This window comes from Leptopilina boulardi, unplaced genomic scaffold (assembly GCF_019393585.1).
Source record: "Leptopilina boulardi isolate dan_hultmark-lab unplaced genomic scaffold, ZJU_Lbou_2.1 LbouV2_362, whole genome shotgun sequence".
Lineage (NCBI taxonomy): Eukaryota > Metazoa > Arthropoda > Insecta > Hymenoptera > Figitidae > Leptopilina > Leptopilina boulardi.
This window is the reverse complement of record NW_026137932.1, coordinates 2,957,469-2,973,704: the sequence shown is the minus strand read 5'-3', so window position 1 is coordinate 2,973,704 and position 16,236 is coordinate 2,957,469. Positions and strand designations below refer to the sequence as shown.

The 16,236-nt window shown below is 26.2% G+C and overlaps 3 protein-coding genes across 3 annotated transcripts; 2 read left to right on the top strand and 1 right to left on the bottom strand.

The window, feature by feature from the left end:
• Positions 1-17: 17 nt before the first annotated feature.
• LOC127286568 (28S ribosomal protein S27, mitochondrial-like) lies at positions 18-3,676 on the top strand. The gene is made up of 3 exons (XM_051313048.1): positions 18-421; positions 626-1,537; positions 3,321-3,676. The coding sequence occupies exons 1-3, from the start codon at positions 269-271 to the stop codon at positions 3,609-3,611; spliced, it is 1,356 nt and encodes a 451-aa protein (XP_051169005.1). The 5' UTR covers positions 18-268; the 3' UTR covers positions 3,612-3,676.
• Positions 3,636-8,846, bottom strand: LOC127286564 (coiled-coil domain-containing protein 22). Its single transcript, XM_051313044.1, has 7 exons — positions 8,686-8,846; positions 7,858-8,029; positions 7,284-7,581; positions 6,894-7,156; positions 4,862-5,266; positions 4,299-4,739; positions 3,636-4,222 (listed from the first exon to the last, which is right to left on the bottom strand). The coding sequence occupies exons 1-7, from the start codon at positions 8,739-8,741 to the stop codon at positions 4,103-4,105; spliced, it is 1,755 nt and encodes a 584-aa protein (XP_051169001.1). The 5' UTR covers positions 8,742-8,846; the 3' UTR covers positions 3,636-4,102.
• Positions 8,847-8,902: 56 nt separating this feature from the next.
• LOC127286570 (odorant receptor 82a-like) lies at positions 8,903-16,165 on the top strand. Its single transcript, XM_051313050.1, has 7 exons — positions 8,903-9,170; positions 10,801-10,859; positions 12,216-13,268; positions 13,409-13,783; positions 14,697-14,901; positions 15,113-15,268; positions 15,361-16,165. The coding sequence occupies exons 3-7, from the start codon at positions 12,883-12,885 to the stop codon at positions 15,403-15,405; spliced, it is 1,167 nt and encodes a 388-aa protein (XP_051169007.1). The 5' UTR covers positions 8,903-9,170; positions 10,801-10,859; positions 12,216-12,882; the 3' UTR covers positions 15,406-16,165.
• Positions 16,166-16,236: the final 71 nt, after the last annotated feature.

The window sequence follows — 16,236 nt, the reverse complement described above, 5'->3', positions numbered from 1 at the left end:
TCGCTCATGCGCAGTATTTAACAACCGGAAAACTCCAAAAAACAACATTTGTAACATGTGACAAATAATATAAGTTAACAATGAATTAATAAAGTGTTTAGCTTGTTTTTTCTAAGAAATATAGATTACTATAATCTGTGTTTTTATAATATTCACAAGTTTTTAATGTACCAGGAAGAAAAATCCGAACAATCGTTCGGAATCATATTTTATATAACCTATAAATTTTTCTAATTTACTTTCATTTATACATATATATGTATACAAAATGCATAGTTCAACGAGAATGTGGAAAATTTTGCGATTGAACGAAAAATATTTTTTGAGCAAAAAGTATATGTGTAAGAGAACTTTTCTTTCAGAAAGTTATCGATGTGAAGATGAATGGAATAAAAGGCTAGAAACTTCCTTGATCAAAAATGTAAATTATTATTATTATATTTACTTGTTTTTTTGAAAATTGACAAAAATTTCCAAAAAAAACTTATATAATTATGTATTTTGTAAAAATCTTTTTTAAAAAAATGTAAAAATATGAGAAAAAAAGTAATGAAAATCTAAATTTGTGTTTAATTATTTTTGTCAAGATTTTAATAAATTCTCTACTTTCAAATTTTTTTTCAAGGTGAAATCTTACGATTTCTATTTGCAATTGGAGAATCAACACAATACATTGGGAAAAGTTGCAGCAGTGGACATTGATATTTACGTGAATTCCCTCAAAGAACCTGGACACAAAGAAGATCTTTTAGATATGATAAACAAATTACGATTGAGTCCCGAGTCATCTTTCACATTACCGTCGACACATTATGCAGTGATTCGTTACCTCTTCGACAATGATAATGCTGATCAAATTTTCGAAGTACTCAATGACAGACTCAATTATGGAATATTTCCAGATCATTATACTTTCAATCTTCTAATGGACACGTACATAAAGAAAGAAGATTTTACAGCTGCTGCAAAAATTGCATCACTCTTGATGCTTCAGGAAGATTTTCAGCATCCAATAGCAAATGCATTAGCTCTTTATTCATGTCACAAGTATCTTGAGAATCCTCAAAATTGGATCGTTCCAGAACAAACAATTGACGAATCTAAAGAAGAGGTCAAGGTACGAGTGAAATATCTTCGTAATCCATATTTTGATGATCATTTCGATTTGATTGAACCAACTGATTTGATGGGAAAAACTCTGGCATTTTTTGGAAAGCATCGAGGTGGCACTCTTGGCAGAACATGTCAATTACGAGGATTCATTTTGTTTAAAAAATATTCTAAGGTTATTAAATTAATTGATCAGTGGAAAGACGAGAAGGAAATTGTGTATCAACAAGTTTTTGAATTGATAAAAAAAGATTCGCCAACATTATTTGATGGAGAATTGAGTGAGGAAATGGTAACATTGAAAAATAAATTAGAAGAGCTTGAAAAAATGGACTTGAAAAGTGGAAGTATTCTAGAAGAAATGGAAAATGATGTGAAGAAGGCAGTGCAGGAAAGAGAGGAAAGTGATATTTCCGAACAGTTGAAGGTTTGTTCAAAAATAAATTTTTTTTTTTACGTTTCTATTATTATAAATATCAACATGTATTTTAAAAGTAATGGTAATAGTTAAATTCTTAATTAATTTCTTATCAAGTATTTTTTGTTCTTTATTTTTTGGTCAATTTTTAAACTTTTTTTTTATAAACATTAAATACATTAAGAACCGTAGTAGTTTTCAATAATAATTGAGGGGCCGGATACAATAACAACCAGTACGCTCGGCCGGTCGCTTTGAAGCCAATCAACACCTCAAAATTGAAACTCAAAATTCGGATTCTTCAAAAGCTTCACTTTATAGAAGATAAAAAAATGCATCTTTTTTCTCTCAGAAATTTTTTTCTAAATCCAATATTTTTGATATTAAAAGCAAAAAACCCAAAAAAAAATTTTCTCAAATTTAATTAAATTTTGAAATATAAACGATCATTTCTTTGACAAATAGTAATAAATTTGTTTACAACTTGGTATACATACTAAATTAGGTCTAATAAAGTCATTAAAACATTAGAAAAGGGAAAAAAAATTATTATTATTATTTTTAATTAAAAATTGAAAGAAGTCAATATTCACATTCTTTAACTTTTGTCGATAAAATGTCTACAGGGAATTTCAAAACTGTAAGAACTTCTCTTATAATATTTATTCACTACTATTCCAGGAAGTTTTCTGCAAAATTCCAAATCAATTCCTGCTATGGTTTTAAGAAGAATTAATTTTCAATAAAACGCGGATTTTAAATATTTACAAAATATCAAGTATGAATTATAAATGTTACTAATATTAATATTGTTAACAATTCTAATACTAATGTACATACATATAAGATACTAATCAGAAAAAATAAATATAACTTTCTTCTTATTTCACTAATTTCTTATTCGAGCCGAAATAATTTCACATACTTCAAGAAAGAGTCTCCAGCGGGTTCAGTGAACGCGATGGGCTATCCGCTTTTTCTTGAAAATTAATTTTTTTAAAAACTATAACAGGAATTGATTTGGAATTTTGCAGAAAACTTCCTGAAATAGTAGTGAATAAATGTTATAAGAGAAGTTCTTACAGTTTTGAAATTCCCTGCAGACATTTTATCGTCAAAAGTTAGAGAATGTGAATTTTTAAGTAAAAATAATAAAACAATAATTTTTTTTCCCTTTTCTAATGTTTTAATGGCTTTATTAGACCTAATTTAGTATGTATACCAAGTTGTAAACAAATTTATTACTATTTGTGAAAGAAATAATCGTTAACATTTTAAAATTTCATTACATTTGATAAAAAATTTTTTTGGGCTTTTTGCTTTTATTATCAAAAATATTAGATTTAAAAAAAAAATTTTAAGAGAAGAAAGATATGTTTTTTATCTTTTATAAAGTAGTGCTTCTGAAAAATCCGAATTTTGAGTTTCAATTTTGAGGTGTTGATTGGCTTCAAAGCGACCGGCCGAGCGTACTGGTTGTTATTGTATCCGGCCCCTCAATTGTTGACTAGTTTATATTATCAATTTTTTTTTCGTAAGTATGTGAATAAAGTAATTTCGAAATTGTAAGAATTGAAAAGGACTTTTATAATAATTATGTAGTACATTACCATGTCATATTTTTATACCGTTAAAGGCTTAAAAATAATCTTTATCAATCAATTGTGATATTATATTTTAAATTTTATTTTTCAAATTAAATATTTAACATTTAAACTCTTTAAATTGTATGTATCATTTAAAAAAAAACCTTTTTTCTAATATATTTCATAAAGAAAATTGTAATTTTCAGTCTTTTTCCGAGTGGACAACAATGAGGGAAAAAATCCTCGAGAAACATTTGGCAGAAATAGACAAGATCAAAAGAATCAATAATACCAAAAACATAAAGAAAGATTTAGAGGACGAAGAACGACTGTTGACATTCTTTGAAAATGAGGAGAATATTGAATTGAAAATAGAAGAAATACAACAAAGAATAAAAGCAATGGAAATTCCACCTAAATTGTTGAAGAAAAAATTGAAAGACGACGAGGAATATGTTCCACCAGACGTTCTAAAAAGAAGAAATAATATAAGCTAATAAAAAGAAAAAAGTCAATTGTAGTAAGATGAACGTAAATATAATTTCTTGTTTAATTTCTCAAACATGTTTTGTTTAATAATTATTTTTTTTTGAAATTAATTCACTTTTTTGTTTGTTTAAAAAACAAAAACCAATAAGTCTTCTCGTTTTTTTTTTTTTTTAATCTTGACAGGATAAGTTACAAAATCCCGACTTTTTGTACATTAAATTCGCTGTCGGACAGAAAAATTTCCTCGTTTTCACTCAACGGCTTTTTTTTTTTTATCTGTGAGTTTTAACTTCGTCGTCATGGACAACTCGAGGAAAAATCCATTTTTTCAATTGTGTATATAAAAGAATTTTTCACTTTTAAAAAATTAGGCTCCTCGATCGAGTTTCTCTTTGAGCTCTTCCGAGTTATAAAACTCAAAATTCCGAGTGCCAATAAGGCACAATCGGTATGGCTTGGTCGTTTTCTTTGAAGCACAAAGCAAAAGAAAGTGAAACGATCACGAATTTTTATTTTGAAGTTGTGTCGTTAAAATCGCCGTCTCCTGCTTCATTTGCATTAAATCGGCTGTTATTCGTTCTAAATTAGCACCAACATTTTTCGTTGATTCCGAGTCAATCTAGAAAAATACATCATTTATATTTGTAAAAATAGTCAATTTTTTTCATACAAAATTGTAAACATAATTTTTCTACCTGTTCTTCAAGGTCCCTAATTTCTCGAACTGAAGCACCGGTTTCTTCGACAAGATTAACGAGTTCACTACAATCTGAATGTAAAGTGGCGAGCAATTTGTATGCTTTTCTAGACGCCTCGTTGGTTCTTGCATCTCGGAATATCAACTCGTCAACAATCGTGAAAGATCTTTCCAATCTTCCCGTTAATGTGTTAATCTCTTTCTGAATGCTTCGCGTATCCGCAAGCACTTTATCAATCTCGTCTTTTTGTTTGCGAACATTATTGATTATCTCCAAAATTCTTTGAGTGTAAGCTGATCTATTAACCTCTTTTGGAAGTTTTTGTACGTCCGCTATTAACTGAGAATACTGCTGATCTTTATTTCGACTCTCCTCCGTCAATTCCTTTTCTTTCTCCTTCAAACCTTTCAATTCATCGAGTTTTCTTTGACTCGCACTCTTTAAAAAAAAAGTAAATATTAATCTTACGATAAAATCCCAGAACCACTTGCAATTTCAATTTTTACTTAAAAGTATATTAAAAAATATTAAATAAATATGTTATAGCTGAAAATACGTACAGCTTTCGATGAATGTTTCTCCATTTCTTCACGATATTTTTGAATGAGGGGCAATCTATGCTTTTCCCATTGACTAACTAATCCAATGAGTTTATTTGAATTTGCTTCAATTGCCTCCTTTAATTTTTGAATATTTTCATCTCCATTTTCTAATAAGTCGTATGTTTTTGCTTTTATTTTTCTTTGCTTTTCAAGAGCTGTGAGTTCTTTCTCCTCACTTTGCTCGACGATTGTCACATGCGCAAATTTTCCACTAAGCTTTTTACTCTCCACTTGAATATCCTCAATTTCATTTCGTAAACTTTCACATTCTAAAGTTAGTCTTTTTATCGTGTCCTGACCACTATTGTCTAATTTATCTATCGAAGGTTTCTTCGATATTGCAACACTCGAAGCTTTTTGTTCCTGAGAAAAAAAATTAAAACATTTTTTTTTGATATTAATTATCGATAAATTTAATTAATGAACATAAAAATTTATTTGTATAGACCGAATTCATTTCAAATCAGACAGGCTTGACTTGGTCGGAGCTGAAAATAATTTTCACCTTCAAAATGTTGTTCTTCAATGAATTTTAAACGACACGTTTTATTTTATTTTGCTGAAAAAAATTTTTTCTTTAAGTTATTAGGAGTTCAAATATATAAGTCAAGAACTTCGTTTTGTTTAAAATGAAGAGAAAACATCTTAAAAGTGATGTAACTTTTTAAGTAATTAAGATAATTCACTTTTTCCTTTTGTATCTGAAAGGACTTTTATTCTTCTTTCGAAATCCATTGGAAAATTTAGAAAATATTTAAAAATAACAAAATGGCGGCCATTTTACTAAAAAACTTTCATTTGAAATTACTCAAAAACCCCACCTTTTTTTTGCTCAAAATTTTTTTGGGAATTGTGTTCATAGGGAGGAATATTGCCCACAAGAATTTAACTTGTGCCCGATTCTGGCACAAGAGAAAATTTTTTTTTTATATTTTTTAAAAGAAAAACATCATTTTTCTCAAAAAATACACTAGATATAAAAAAATGTCTCAGATAAAAGTTGTTCCTCGTTAAAAGACCTAAAAGACCTTTTCATATTTAAAAATAATAATAGTGACATTACAATACAAAAATTAAATAAACATACCTTATTTTGCTTTTTAAAAAATAATAATTGATTTTTTAATTTCTTAATATTAATACTCGCTATTATTTTACTGAACACAAAAAATGAACAATTTTAACCTCTGTGACAGTAAAGATTATTAATTATTATTTGATTGTTGCTATGGAAAAAGACAAAAAAGAACTATTTCAAACAGATTTATGACACTATTTTAAATGATATTTAAAAAGCAATAAATGTGAGCTTTTAATCCATGTTTTGCAAATATTGTTGAACAAACACAAGATGGACAAAAATGACAACAGACATTTTTTTAGGTCTTTTAACGAGGAACAACTTTTATATGAGACATTTTTTTATATCTAGTGTATTTTTTGAGAAAAATGATGTTTTTCTTTTAAAAAATATAAAAAAAAATTTTTCTCTTGTGCCGGAATCGGGCACAAGTTAAATTCTTGTGGGCAATATTCCTCCCTATGAACACAATTCCCAAAAAAATTTTGAGCAAAAAAAAGGTGGGGTTTTTGAGTAATTTCAAATTAAAGTTTTTTAGTAAAATGGCCGCCATTTTGTTATTTTTAAATATTTTTTAAATTTTCCAATGGATTTCGAAAGTGGAATAAAAGTCCTTTCAGATACAAAAGGAAAAAGTGAATTATCTTAATTACTTAAAAAGTTACATCACTTTTAAGATTTTTTTCTCTTAATTTTAAACAAAACGAAGTTCTCGACTTATATATTTGAACTCCTTATAACTTAAAGAAAAAATTTTTTTCAGCAAAATAAAAAAATACGTGTCGTATTCATTGAAGAACAACATTTTGAAAGTGAAAATTATTTTCAGCTCCAACCAAGTCAAGCCTGTTTGATTTGAAATGAATTCGGTCTATAGTATTTTCTGAAAAATGTGTTTAACAATTTTACCTCTATTTGTTGTGTTTCGATTTGAGGACTTTCAGTCTTTTCACTGGAAGCAAATCTATTTAAGGCATGAATGCTGCCGAAATTTGAACTTGACGACTTTTCTTCTTGCTGAGAATTGAGCCAATCTAGCCTTTCAATTATATTTGTTGGCAAAATATTCGTTGACTTTGCATTATGCGATAAGACAGAGGGTAAGAGACTGAAAGGACTCGGCATTTGCTCAGGCACTGATTTTTGATAATGAATATAATAATCTCGATATTCTGAAATTAAGTGAAATTTCACAAGAAACATTAATAAGAAAAAAAAACTGCAATTCTGTTAAATGTAAATTTTTACGATTCTTTCTTATATACATGAAAATAATTTTCAGATTAAATTTAAACAAACCTTCTCCTTTTTCTTTTGAATCTACATCAATTGGTACAGTTCTAAAAGGTGCTTTCGTTCTTCCAGTGAATCTTTCACGCTCTTGTGATAAATCAGAGATCCATGATGATTGAAAGTCTTGTGATATTGTCGCGGCAAGAGACTTTTCCAATAAGGCGATTTTACTTGTTGGTTCGTTAACAGTATTGTCGCTTTCCTTTGGCAATCTTTCAATGAGGAACATTAATACACGCCGTAAATCGGCTTCGGAACTGTAGAGAAAAGTTTGATATCCTATGTCACCTCTGTATCCAATTTCCTGATGAGAATTGTCATAAATTTAAATATTATTTAACTGTAATACAAAAAATGGTCTAAAATTATATTTTTTTTTCTCAACATCAGAAAAATTTGTTTTTGAATGTTTATTTTACTCTTAAAAATGAAGTTTGAAAAAAAATGTTTTAAATATTAAAGGAAATTAATTTATTAAAATTAAATTTAAAAAAAGTAAAATTCGATAACTACTACTACTACTAGGGTAATAAGTTGTAAACTGATAAAAACTAAAAATATAAATTTTTTGACCACTTACCGAACAAGCCTGTGCCAAAGAAGCTCCTAATCGAAATCGTGCTGCCATGTTCATTGGCAACACTGCTGATAAACCAAGACCAGGTCTTATTATATCTAAACATCTTACAGTTGCCTCTACAATTAATTCAGTATTAAAGCTTCCTAAATTCGTTATGCTTTCTTCGATATCACTGAAAAAAATTTAAGAAAGAATTCATACAATCAGAAATAATTTTAACTTTTAAAATTCGAAAAATGTAGATACTGTTCCATTAGATTGTTTGTTTTTTTAAAATAAATTAATCAATAGATTTTGAATATTTAAGTAAGTATTATATTGTAAAAAATCGCGAAAATTTATTTTAAAAATTTCCAAGATTAAAGAAAAATGTTTCTATTTCTTTAATACAATTATAAATATTTAGAACAGAATTCAATGATAATTATTTATTTCCTGAAATATTTCTTTTTTTTTTATTTTACTCGCTAAAGAATAATGTGTATTAGTAAATGTACTACACAATTATAAAATTAAAAACAATTTAAAACTCAATAGAATCTAGTCAGACTGTAAATAATCTTAAATGTTGTTGAAATAATTATTAGATTCTACAGGTTTTAAAAAAGATAATTTTAAATGAATGAGGGATTAAGGTTGATTTCTTAATTTGTATACATATATGTCACATTTAAAAAAAAAACAAGTAAAAATATACTTTCAAAGGTCGACTAGAGAACCACCCACTTTTTGACACCACAAACCGGAACTTTTTATTAAATTCTGACATAACAAATTTACATTTTAAGACATTTTACTTATTCAATATTACAATAGAAAAAAACTTACCAGCCTATTTGACGCAACGAGTGAATAATGATATTGTCAACTTCCTCCATCATCATATGTAAAAAGTGCGAAAACTCTTAAATTAAAACTTGATTATTAATTCTATGGATAATTTCTAACCTGTATTCACCTGTATTTTTTCACCACTGAACTTGATGGTATATAGAAACTCACAGCATAGTTTTCGAATGCAGTGTAAGCGAGAGAACTAGTGAATGTATTGTCCTTCTTTCTTGGAATAATATAAGGGTGCATTCACACCTATGTTTTGGATTGATGTTTCAGTAACTTTTGATAAGTAATATTCCGACGCATTACAATGTTTGTATACTTAATTCACTAAGATAATAATTAAAACTATAATAAAATAACTATAACTATAATAAAATTATATTTTTAACCAACAAGAAATCGTGGAATAATAAAATTTATAAATATGTTGATAAATCAGAAAAGATGTTGAAAACTGTAAATGTAAACTTTAGGTATTTGGGCATATCTTTGAAACCTTTAACTTTTCAATAAGAAAAAAAATTTTTTTTTTTTTTTGAGCACAGTATTGAAACTCTGTCTACATAAACTTCAAGAACTAAGCTTTCCAATTATACAAGTCGACAGATAAAACAAGTTGTCTTCAAAAAGTTATAAATATTTAAAATTGAGAATTATTTTTAACCTGTAACAAAAAAATATTCAACAGGTGTTTGCTTTTTAGGATAAAAAACAGTTGAAGGGAATTTTCTAAGGGGTTATAATTTTAAAAAGCAATAAAATTCGTTTAATATTTTCAATATTTATATGAATAATAAAATACTGAAATAATGCACTGGGTATAAAAGCATGTGTCAAAAATTAACTAGATATATACATTTTTTATTTGAATATTTACATTACATTTTAAAATAGATTTTTATTATAGTGAATTGTTTTAAAAATGTAAAATTGTAATTTTTAAAATTTACCATACGATTTTCATAGACTTTTTTCTGTTTAAATTTAATATTCGTAAACTTTCCAATTTCTTTTCTCTTTTTTCCTTTTCTACTTTTCTTTTCTCTCGCATCTTATCTTTTTTCAGAATGAATTTTTTTGGATCCATTTTTGTGTCTCGAAATAAACGTTAAAACTTAACCTTCAGGTTTTAATAATTAATGACAGTTTCTATAAAAAAAATTATAATCGGCAACTTCGTACATAACAATTTCTTTCTAAAAAATTTCGGTCGATTACGGTCGACCGTAATTGATGAATATTTTTACATTATCTTTGCAATAAAGTATTTTTTCTCGAAGCACATTCACGGGATGTTAAATGGCACATGTGAAAATATATACAAGTACTTTTCGAATACTTTTATATGATTTTCATCAAGTATCACTCGTATTACGGTTGTTTTCAAATTTTGTCCACGCGTGTTTTCGTTTATTTAACTTATAATAGTTTTTTGAAGACATGAAGCACATCAATTTATTATGTCTCAAAATAATTATAGTAACTTGATCTTTGATTTCCCATAAGTTATTTTAACGTGCCGCTTGTCTTATAAAAGAAAAATCATAAATACGATGATTACGGTCGAAAAGGTTAAAAGTGAGGGACAACTTTTAAAAGCTTATAAATTTTTTCACAATTAATAAAATATTAATTTCCCTGCGAAAATGTGTTCACCGATTAATTAACATTGATAAACCATATTTCAGAATTAGTAATTTTTATTAAATCTAAAACTATATCGTTTAAAGCATCAGAAAGTATGGTTAAGGACAAGTAGACATTGTTAAAAATCGCGTATTAAAATTGAAATAATTATTTATGTATTTAATAAATTAAAGTGGAATCTTTTGGAAATGATTGATTGTATCAAGCATTAATATTTCCAACAAAAACCAACGAAAAATTTATTAAAATTACCAAAATATATGCGAGGGACATTAAAGTTAAAGGTTCTAGAGATATGCCCATTTATATTCCATTAAAAAAATTAAAGTATTAGAATTCTTTTAATTAATTAATCAATTACATTTTAATAAACAAATTAATTAATTATTTTATTAAAAGTAAAAATTAATTAATTTAAAAGAATAAACATAGGATTAAGTTTAATTATTTTTGCAGAAAATACATACCCAAAAACATAAAGATGAACATTGATGGAGTTGAAAATATCGTATAAGGTATTCATGATTAAAAGAAAATATGTAATTACTTATTTCAAATTTTGTTTATTTTAGTTTCGTATTCTGTGATATTACATAAAAAAACATTACAAATCAGAGGAAGATAAAAGATATTTAAATGTACGATATTATAACCAAAAAATTTGTTTTAATGCTTGGGGGTCAGTCCACTAACTTTCGTCTAATAGTGGTTGCGACCAAATTTTTAAAAAATCTAGTTTTAATATATGTGAAACTCGATGATTCCCTGAGTTCATTAACCATATAATATTATGGTAAAAATTTTATTCCCTTTAAAAATATTAAATATCAAAAGTAGAAGGTTCACAATGTGATTTTGTAACCTTAAATTTTTCAATTTTTTTAAAAATGCTATTATTAAAGAAGTATTAAAAATTAAATGTTGGAACTGAACAAAAATATAAATCACTTTATTCTGCACAGAGGAACGAAAGAATTATTGCAAAAATTTATTATTTTTGGTTGATATACGATTTTAAAAAAAATTTTATTTAAATATTCTCAAGATTTTTATTTACTTATAACTTTTTTTTCGGTGTTCCGAAAAAATTGAGGTTTTGCACAAAGATTTTTTATAATATTCTTTACCTTCTATTTAAATCTTACGAAGGTGTTTTGCTTCGTTTTGGAGATATTAATTTTCAAAATTTTTTATTTAAAAAGGTTAATTAAAAGACTTGAAGTTAACTGACCAAATTCAAATCGCTACATTTTAATATATTTTTATAAAAAATGTAGCGATTTGAATTTGGTCAGTTAACTTCAAGTCTTTTAATTAACCTTTTTAAATAATAAATTTTGAAAATTAATATCTCCAAAACGAAGCAAAAAACCTTCGTAAGATTTTAATAGAAGGTAAAGAATATTATAAAAAATCTTTGTGCAAAACCTCAATTTTTTCGGAGCACCGACAAAAAAGTTATAAGTAAATAAAAATCTTGAGAATATTTAAATAAAATTTTGTTTAAAATCGTATATCATCCAAAAATAATAAATTTTTGCAATAATTCTTTCGTTCCTCTGTGCAGAATAAAGTGATTTATATTTTTGGTGAGTTCCAACATCTAATTTTTAATAGTTTTTTAATAATAGCGTTTTTAAAAAAATTGAAAAATTTAAGGTTACAAAATCACATTGTGAACCTCCTACTTTTGATATTTAATATTTTTAAAGGGAATAAAATTTTTACCATAATATTATGGTTAATGAACTCAGGGAATCATCGAGTTTCACATATATTAAAACTAGATTTTTTAAAAATTTAGTCGCAACCACTATTAGACGAAAGTCAGTGGACTAACCCTTGTAAAATAAAAATGTTTATGTCTCCAGCTTCAAGTAGACTCTGCACGCACTATTTTGCGACAAAGGACATATTATCATTCTGCGCAAGTCTACATTAATATATTTATACCGTCAATTTACGAACATTATATATGTAAATCCTTCATTATCTACTTTTCTTCGAATATAAAATAAAAGAAAAAAAATTGACGAAAATTATTATTTATATCAAATAATACCTATACGATAAATGCTGAAAAAAGGTTTAACGTATTTTTCTACTTGGTAGTCACGCAAAAAAAAAATAAATTATGTGTTTTGCAACATTTTACGAGACTGAAATGTTTTAATATGCAAATTGTCTGAGCTATATGTGTATAGGGCGCAATGCTTGTTATATATTCTTATTTGTTACATTTGAAGGAAAAAATATACGTAAAATCAATTGGAAATAATATAGTTATGCTGGAGCAAGACAAAACGTTTTGTAAATGATATTTCGAATTATTAATATTGAGATGCTCATAATAGAATATTTCTTAGATTATATATTTGATGATGGCTTTATAAATTGCTTCTGAATTATTAACTAATAAGTTTCTGAGAGTAAGGATAACACAAGTTCTTAGAAAAAAGTATTCAGCAGTATTAAAAAAATTTATTTATAAAAATTTTAAATTTTTCTAACTTTTAATATACTGCTGTAACGTATAGAATGTCTGACGACAATAGGGGAAAAATTTACACGGGTCAAAAATCATTTACATGTTTTAAATTTTGTGGAGTATGGGAACAACCTAAATGTACCACAAGATGGAAGTTAATTTTTTATCGAATTTATTCCTTTTGTATTGTAACAATGTATTTTATATTTACGTGCTCCATTTGCATGCATCTATTTCAAAAACATAAAGATAACGATGCATTTTCACAAAGTTTATTCTATTCCTCAACATTTGTAATGTCTTTTATAAAAATTGTAATTATTTTAAAGAAACGTGAAATATTTATGAAAACACAAGAAATGCTTATGTCTGAAGTTTGTCGACCTCAGGATCATTGGGAAGTCGAAATTTTGTTTAATTACTCGCTGAAAGGAAGGTGATTTATTATATTAAATAATAAATAAATTAATTAAAATTCTTTTAATAACAGTAAAAGATTTTAAGAACCATCGACTTATAAAGTTACTCCGTTTAACGAAATGGTAGAAAAATAATTGTTAAATAATTTTGTCATAGGAAACTTTCCTTTTATCATTTGATAGGAGTACATATTTCGGGAACAATGGTTTTAATGTTGCCATTAACATCGCTGTCAAATATAAGCCTTCCAATCCCATGTTGGATACCGTTTTCTTTTGAATCTAAGTTTGTATTTTCTTTATTATATTTGCAACAAATAATTTGTGTCTTCGTCGTTGTAAATATAAATGGGGGAATGGAGACATTAGCAATGTCAATTCTATTACAAATGTGTGGTCAATTGGAAATATTGATGTATCGTTTCGATTCACTTTCAAAGCTACCACAAAGTAATAATAATAAATTAGTCAATTGCTATCATGAAACAGAGATTACTAAACGTTGTATAAAAAATCATCTTCATTTGTACGCGTAAGTTTTATCAATTTTTTGGAATGCAAAAAAAAATTTTATTTTAAGATACGTTTCAAATTGAAAGAATTTTGAAACTATAAGGCCAGGTGCAACTCGTCAAATGTAAACAAACATGAAAATGTACGTAATTATTGACAAATTTGCGACAGCCTTTTTTTAAATAGAAAATAAAAATTGTTCTTTTTCAATGTGAAAATGGAAAATTCATATATAAAACTAAAGCCTGACACCGTATTTGACTAATAATATGAATAATATTAATAATTATAATAAAATGAAAATTACACTGAAACAACAATTTTCTCAAGGTTACGAAAAAATGACCATTTGAGTATATCTGAGGCACGGAAGTTGAGAACCTAGATGGGAGAAATAGTGTGGAAAGGGGTAAAAGACCTTTCTCTGTCCTCTGGTGGGGGTATAATTTCAGAATTTTACCCTTTCCAAGATGTGACCGTCCAATCGCTCAACTCTTTCTCCCACCTAGGTTCACAACGTCCGTGCCTCAGATATACTCAAATGATTTTTTTTTTCGTAATCTTAATTTTAAGTTATGAACTGTACTATGTATAAATGTTATTTTATTTGATAATAAAGATATTTTCAAGTCGTAATCTTAAGAAAATTGTTGTTTCAGTGTAATTTTCATTTTATTATAATTATTAATATCATTCATATTATTAGTCAAATACAGTGTCAGGCTGTAGTTTTATATATGAATTTTCCATTTTTACATATAGAAAAAGAACAATTTTTATTTTCTATTTTAAAAAAAGGCTGTCGCAAATTTGTCAATAATTACGTACATTTTCATGTTTGTTTACATTTGACGAGTTGCACCTGGTCATAAGGGCCGTTTTTAATTTTAAATGAAAAGATTTTATTATTTTATTATATTTATTCTTTACAGGATTAGTGAAAATATAAGCAAACAATTTGGAAGCTTAATTATTATGCAATTTTTTGCTTCTATGATACTTATCTGTATCATTATTTATAATTTATCCAAAATGAGTTTAACCAATGAGCATAGTTGGTTAATGATTTCTTATGCAAGCAGTTTTACCTTACAAATTTTTATCTACTGTTATTTTGGTCATCAAATGACCGATAAGGTAATTACAAATTAATTTAAAACATTTTTTAATTGGACAATTTATGTTTCTAATTCCATTTATACATATATATATATATATACATATATAATAAAAAATTTATTATCTTATCAAAAAATATATAGTCCATTTTTATTTACCTACATATAATTATTATATATTTTTTTAAATTCTAAAAATTTTTTATTTTGCTATACATATATGCATATAGAGCTCGGAAATTGGGACAGCAATATATTTCATAAATTGGCATGCATTAACACTTAAAACAAAGAAAAGTCTTATTATTATTATGATGCGATCTGCCCGACCAATCAAATTGATTGCTGTATCAGTCATCGTCATGTCGTTAGAAACTTTCATGAAAGTTGGTATCGCAGTTTATTTTTGCAATTTGATTGCATTTTTTAATAAATTAATATTTTTTTGTAATTCACAAAAAAAAAATTCTATTTTCAGATAATAAAAACATCCTATACGGGTTATAACTTATTGAAAAATTAAAAAATTTTAAACGTGTGCTTTTGCAATTATCATACGGTAAAGCATATGAATTATTGGATTAAATATTATATTTGGTTAAAAGTAAAAACTTGTGCATTATGAGAATCAAATTTATTATTTCAAGCAAAATACAGGCAAACTTCACTACGGTAGGGCCTAAACAAAAGCTCTAATAGTAAATAATTATGATTGTCAAAATTTAGGTTAATCGTTTTCTACTGTCAGAAAATTGTAATTTTTATTGAAAATTCAATTTCCAATTTTTAAAAATTAAATTCTTAACACTTGCACTGCAATACTTTTGAAATGTAAATTGTTTTTTTTTTTTTGTTATTTAAAGATAATAAAAAATAGAATATTGAGTGAGACTAACATTTTTTCCGAGTGTTTTTGAGCGATTAAAACTTTTTTCCTGTTGTGAAAATGTAATATTGGAAATTTTTTAAAAATTTGAAAATAAACAATATAGAAAATTGTTAAAATTAAAACAGTTTCTATAGGAAACTTATTTTATTAATACCTTAAAATAATTATTTATGAAGTGAGCGTCATCTTATGCCAATTCAGTTTGTTCCATTTTTACGACGAAGAGTGTTATGTATATACCTAAATTCATATTTCCATTTACACTCAACATATAATTTTCTGTTACCTACAGGACTTCGATGATAAAATATAAGAAAATTGAGGCAATTTATTCTTTTTATATCATATAAAATACAGTTATTTATTAACAAAACATTTCTGTTTATTTCCTATAGTCACGCAAAAAAGTTAATATACTATTTCTATTCATTTTGCTACAATAAAATATTTTATTATGCAAATTGT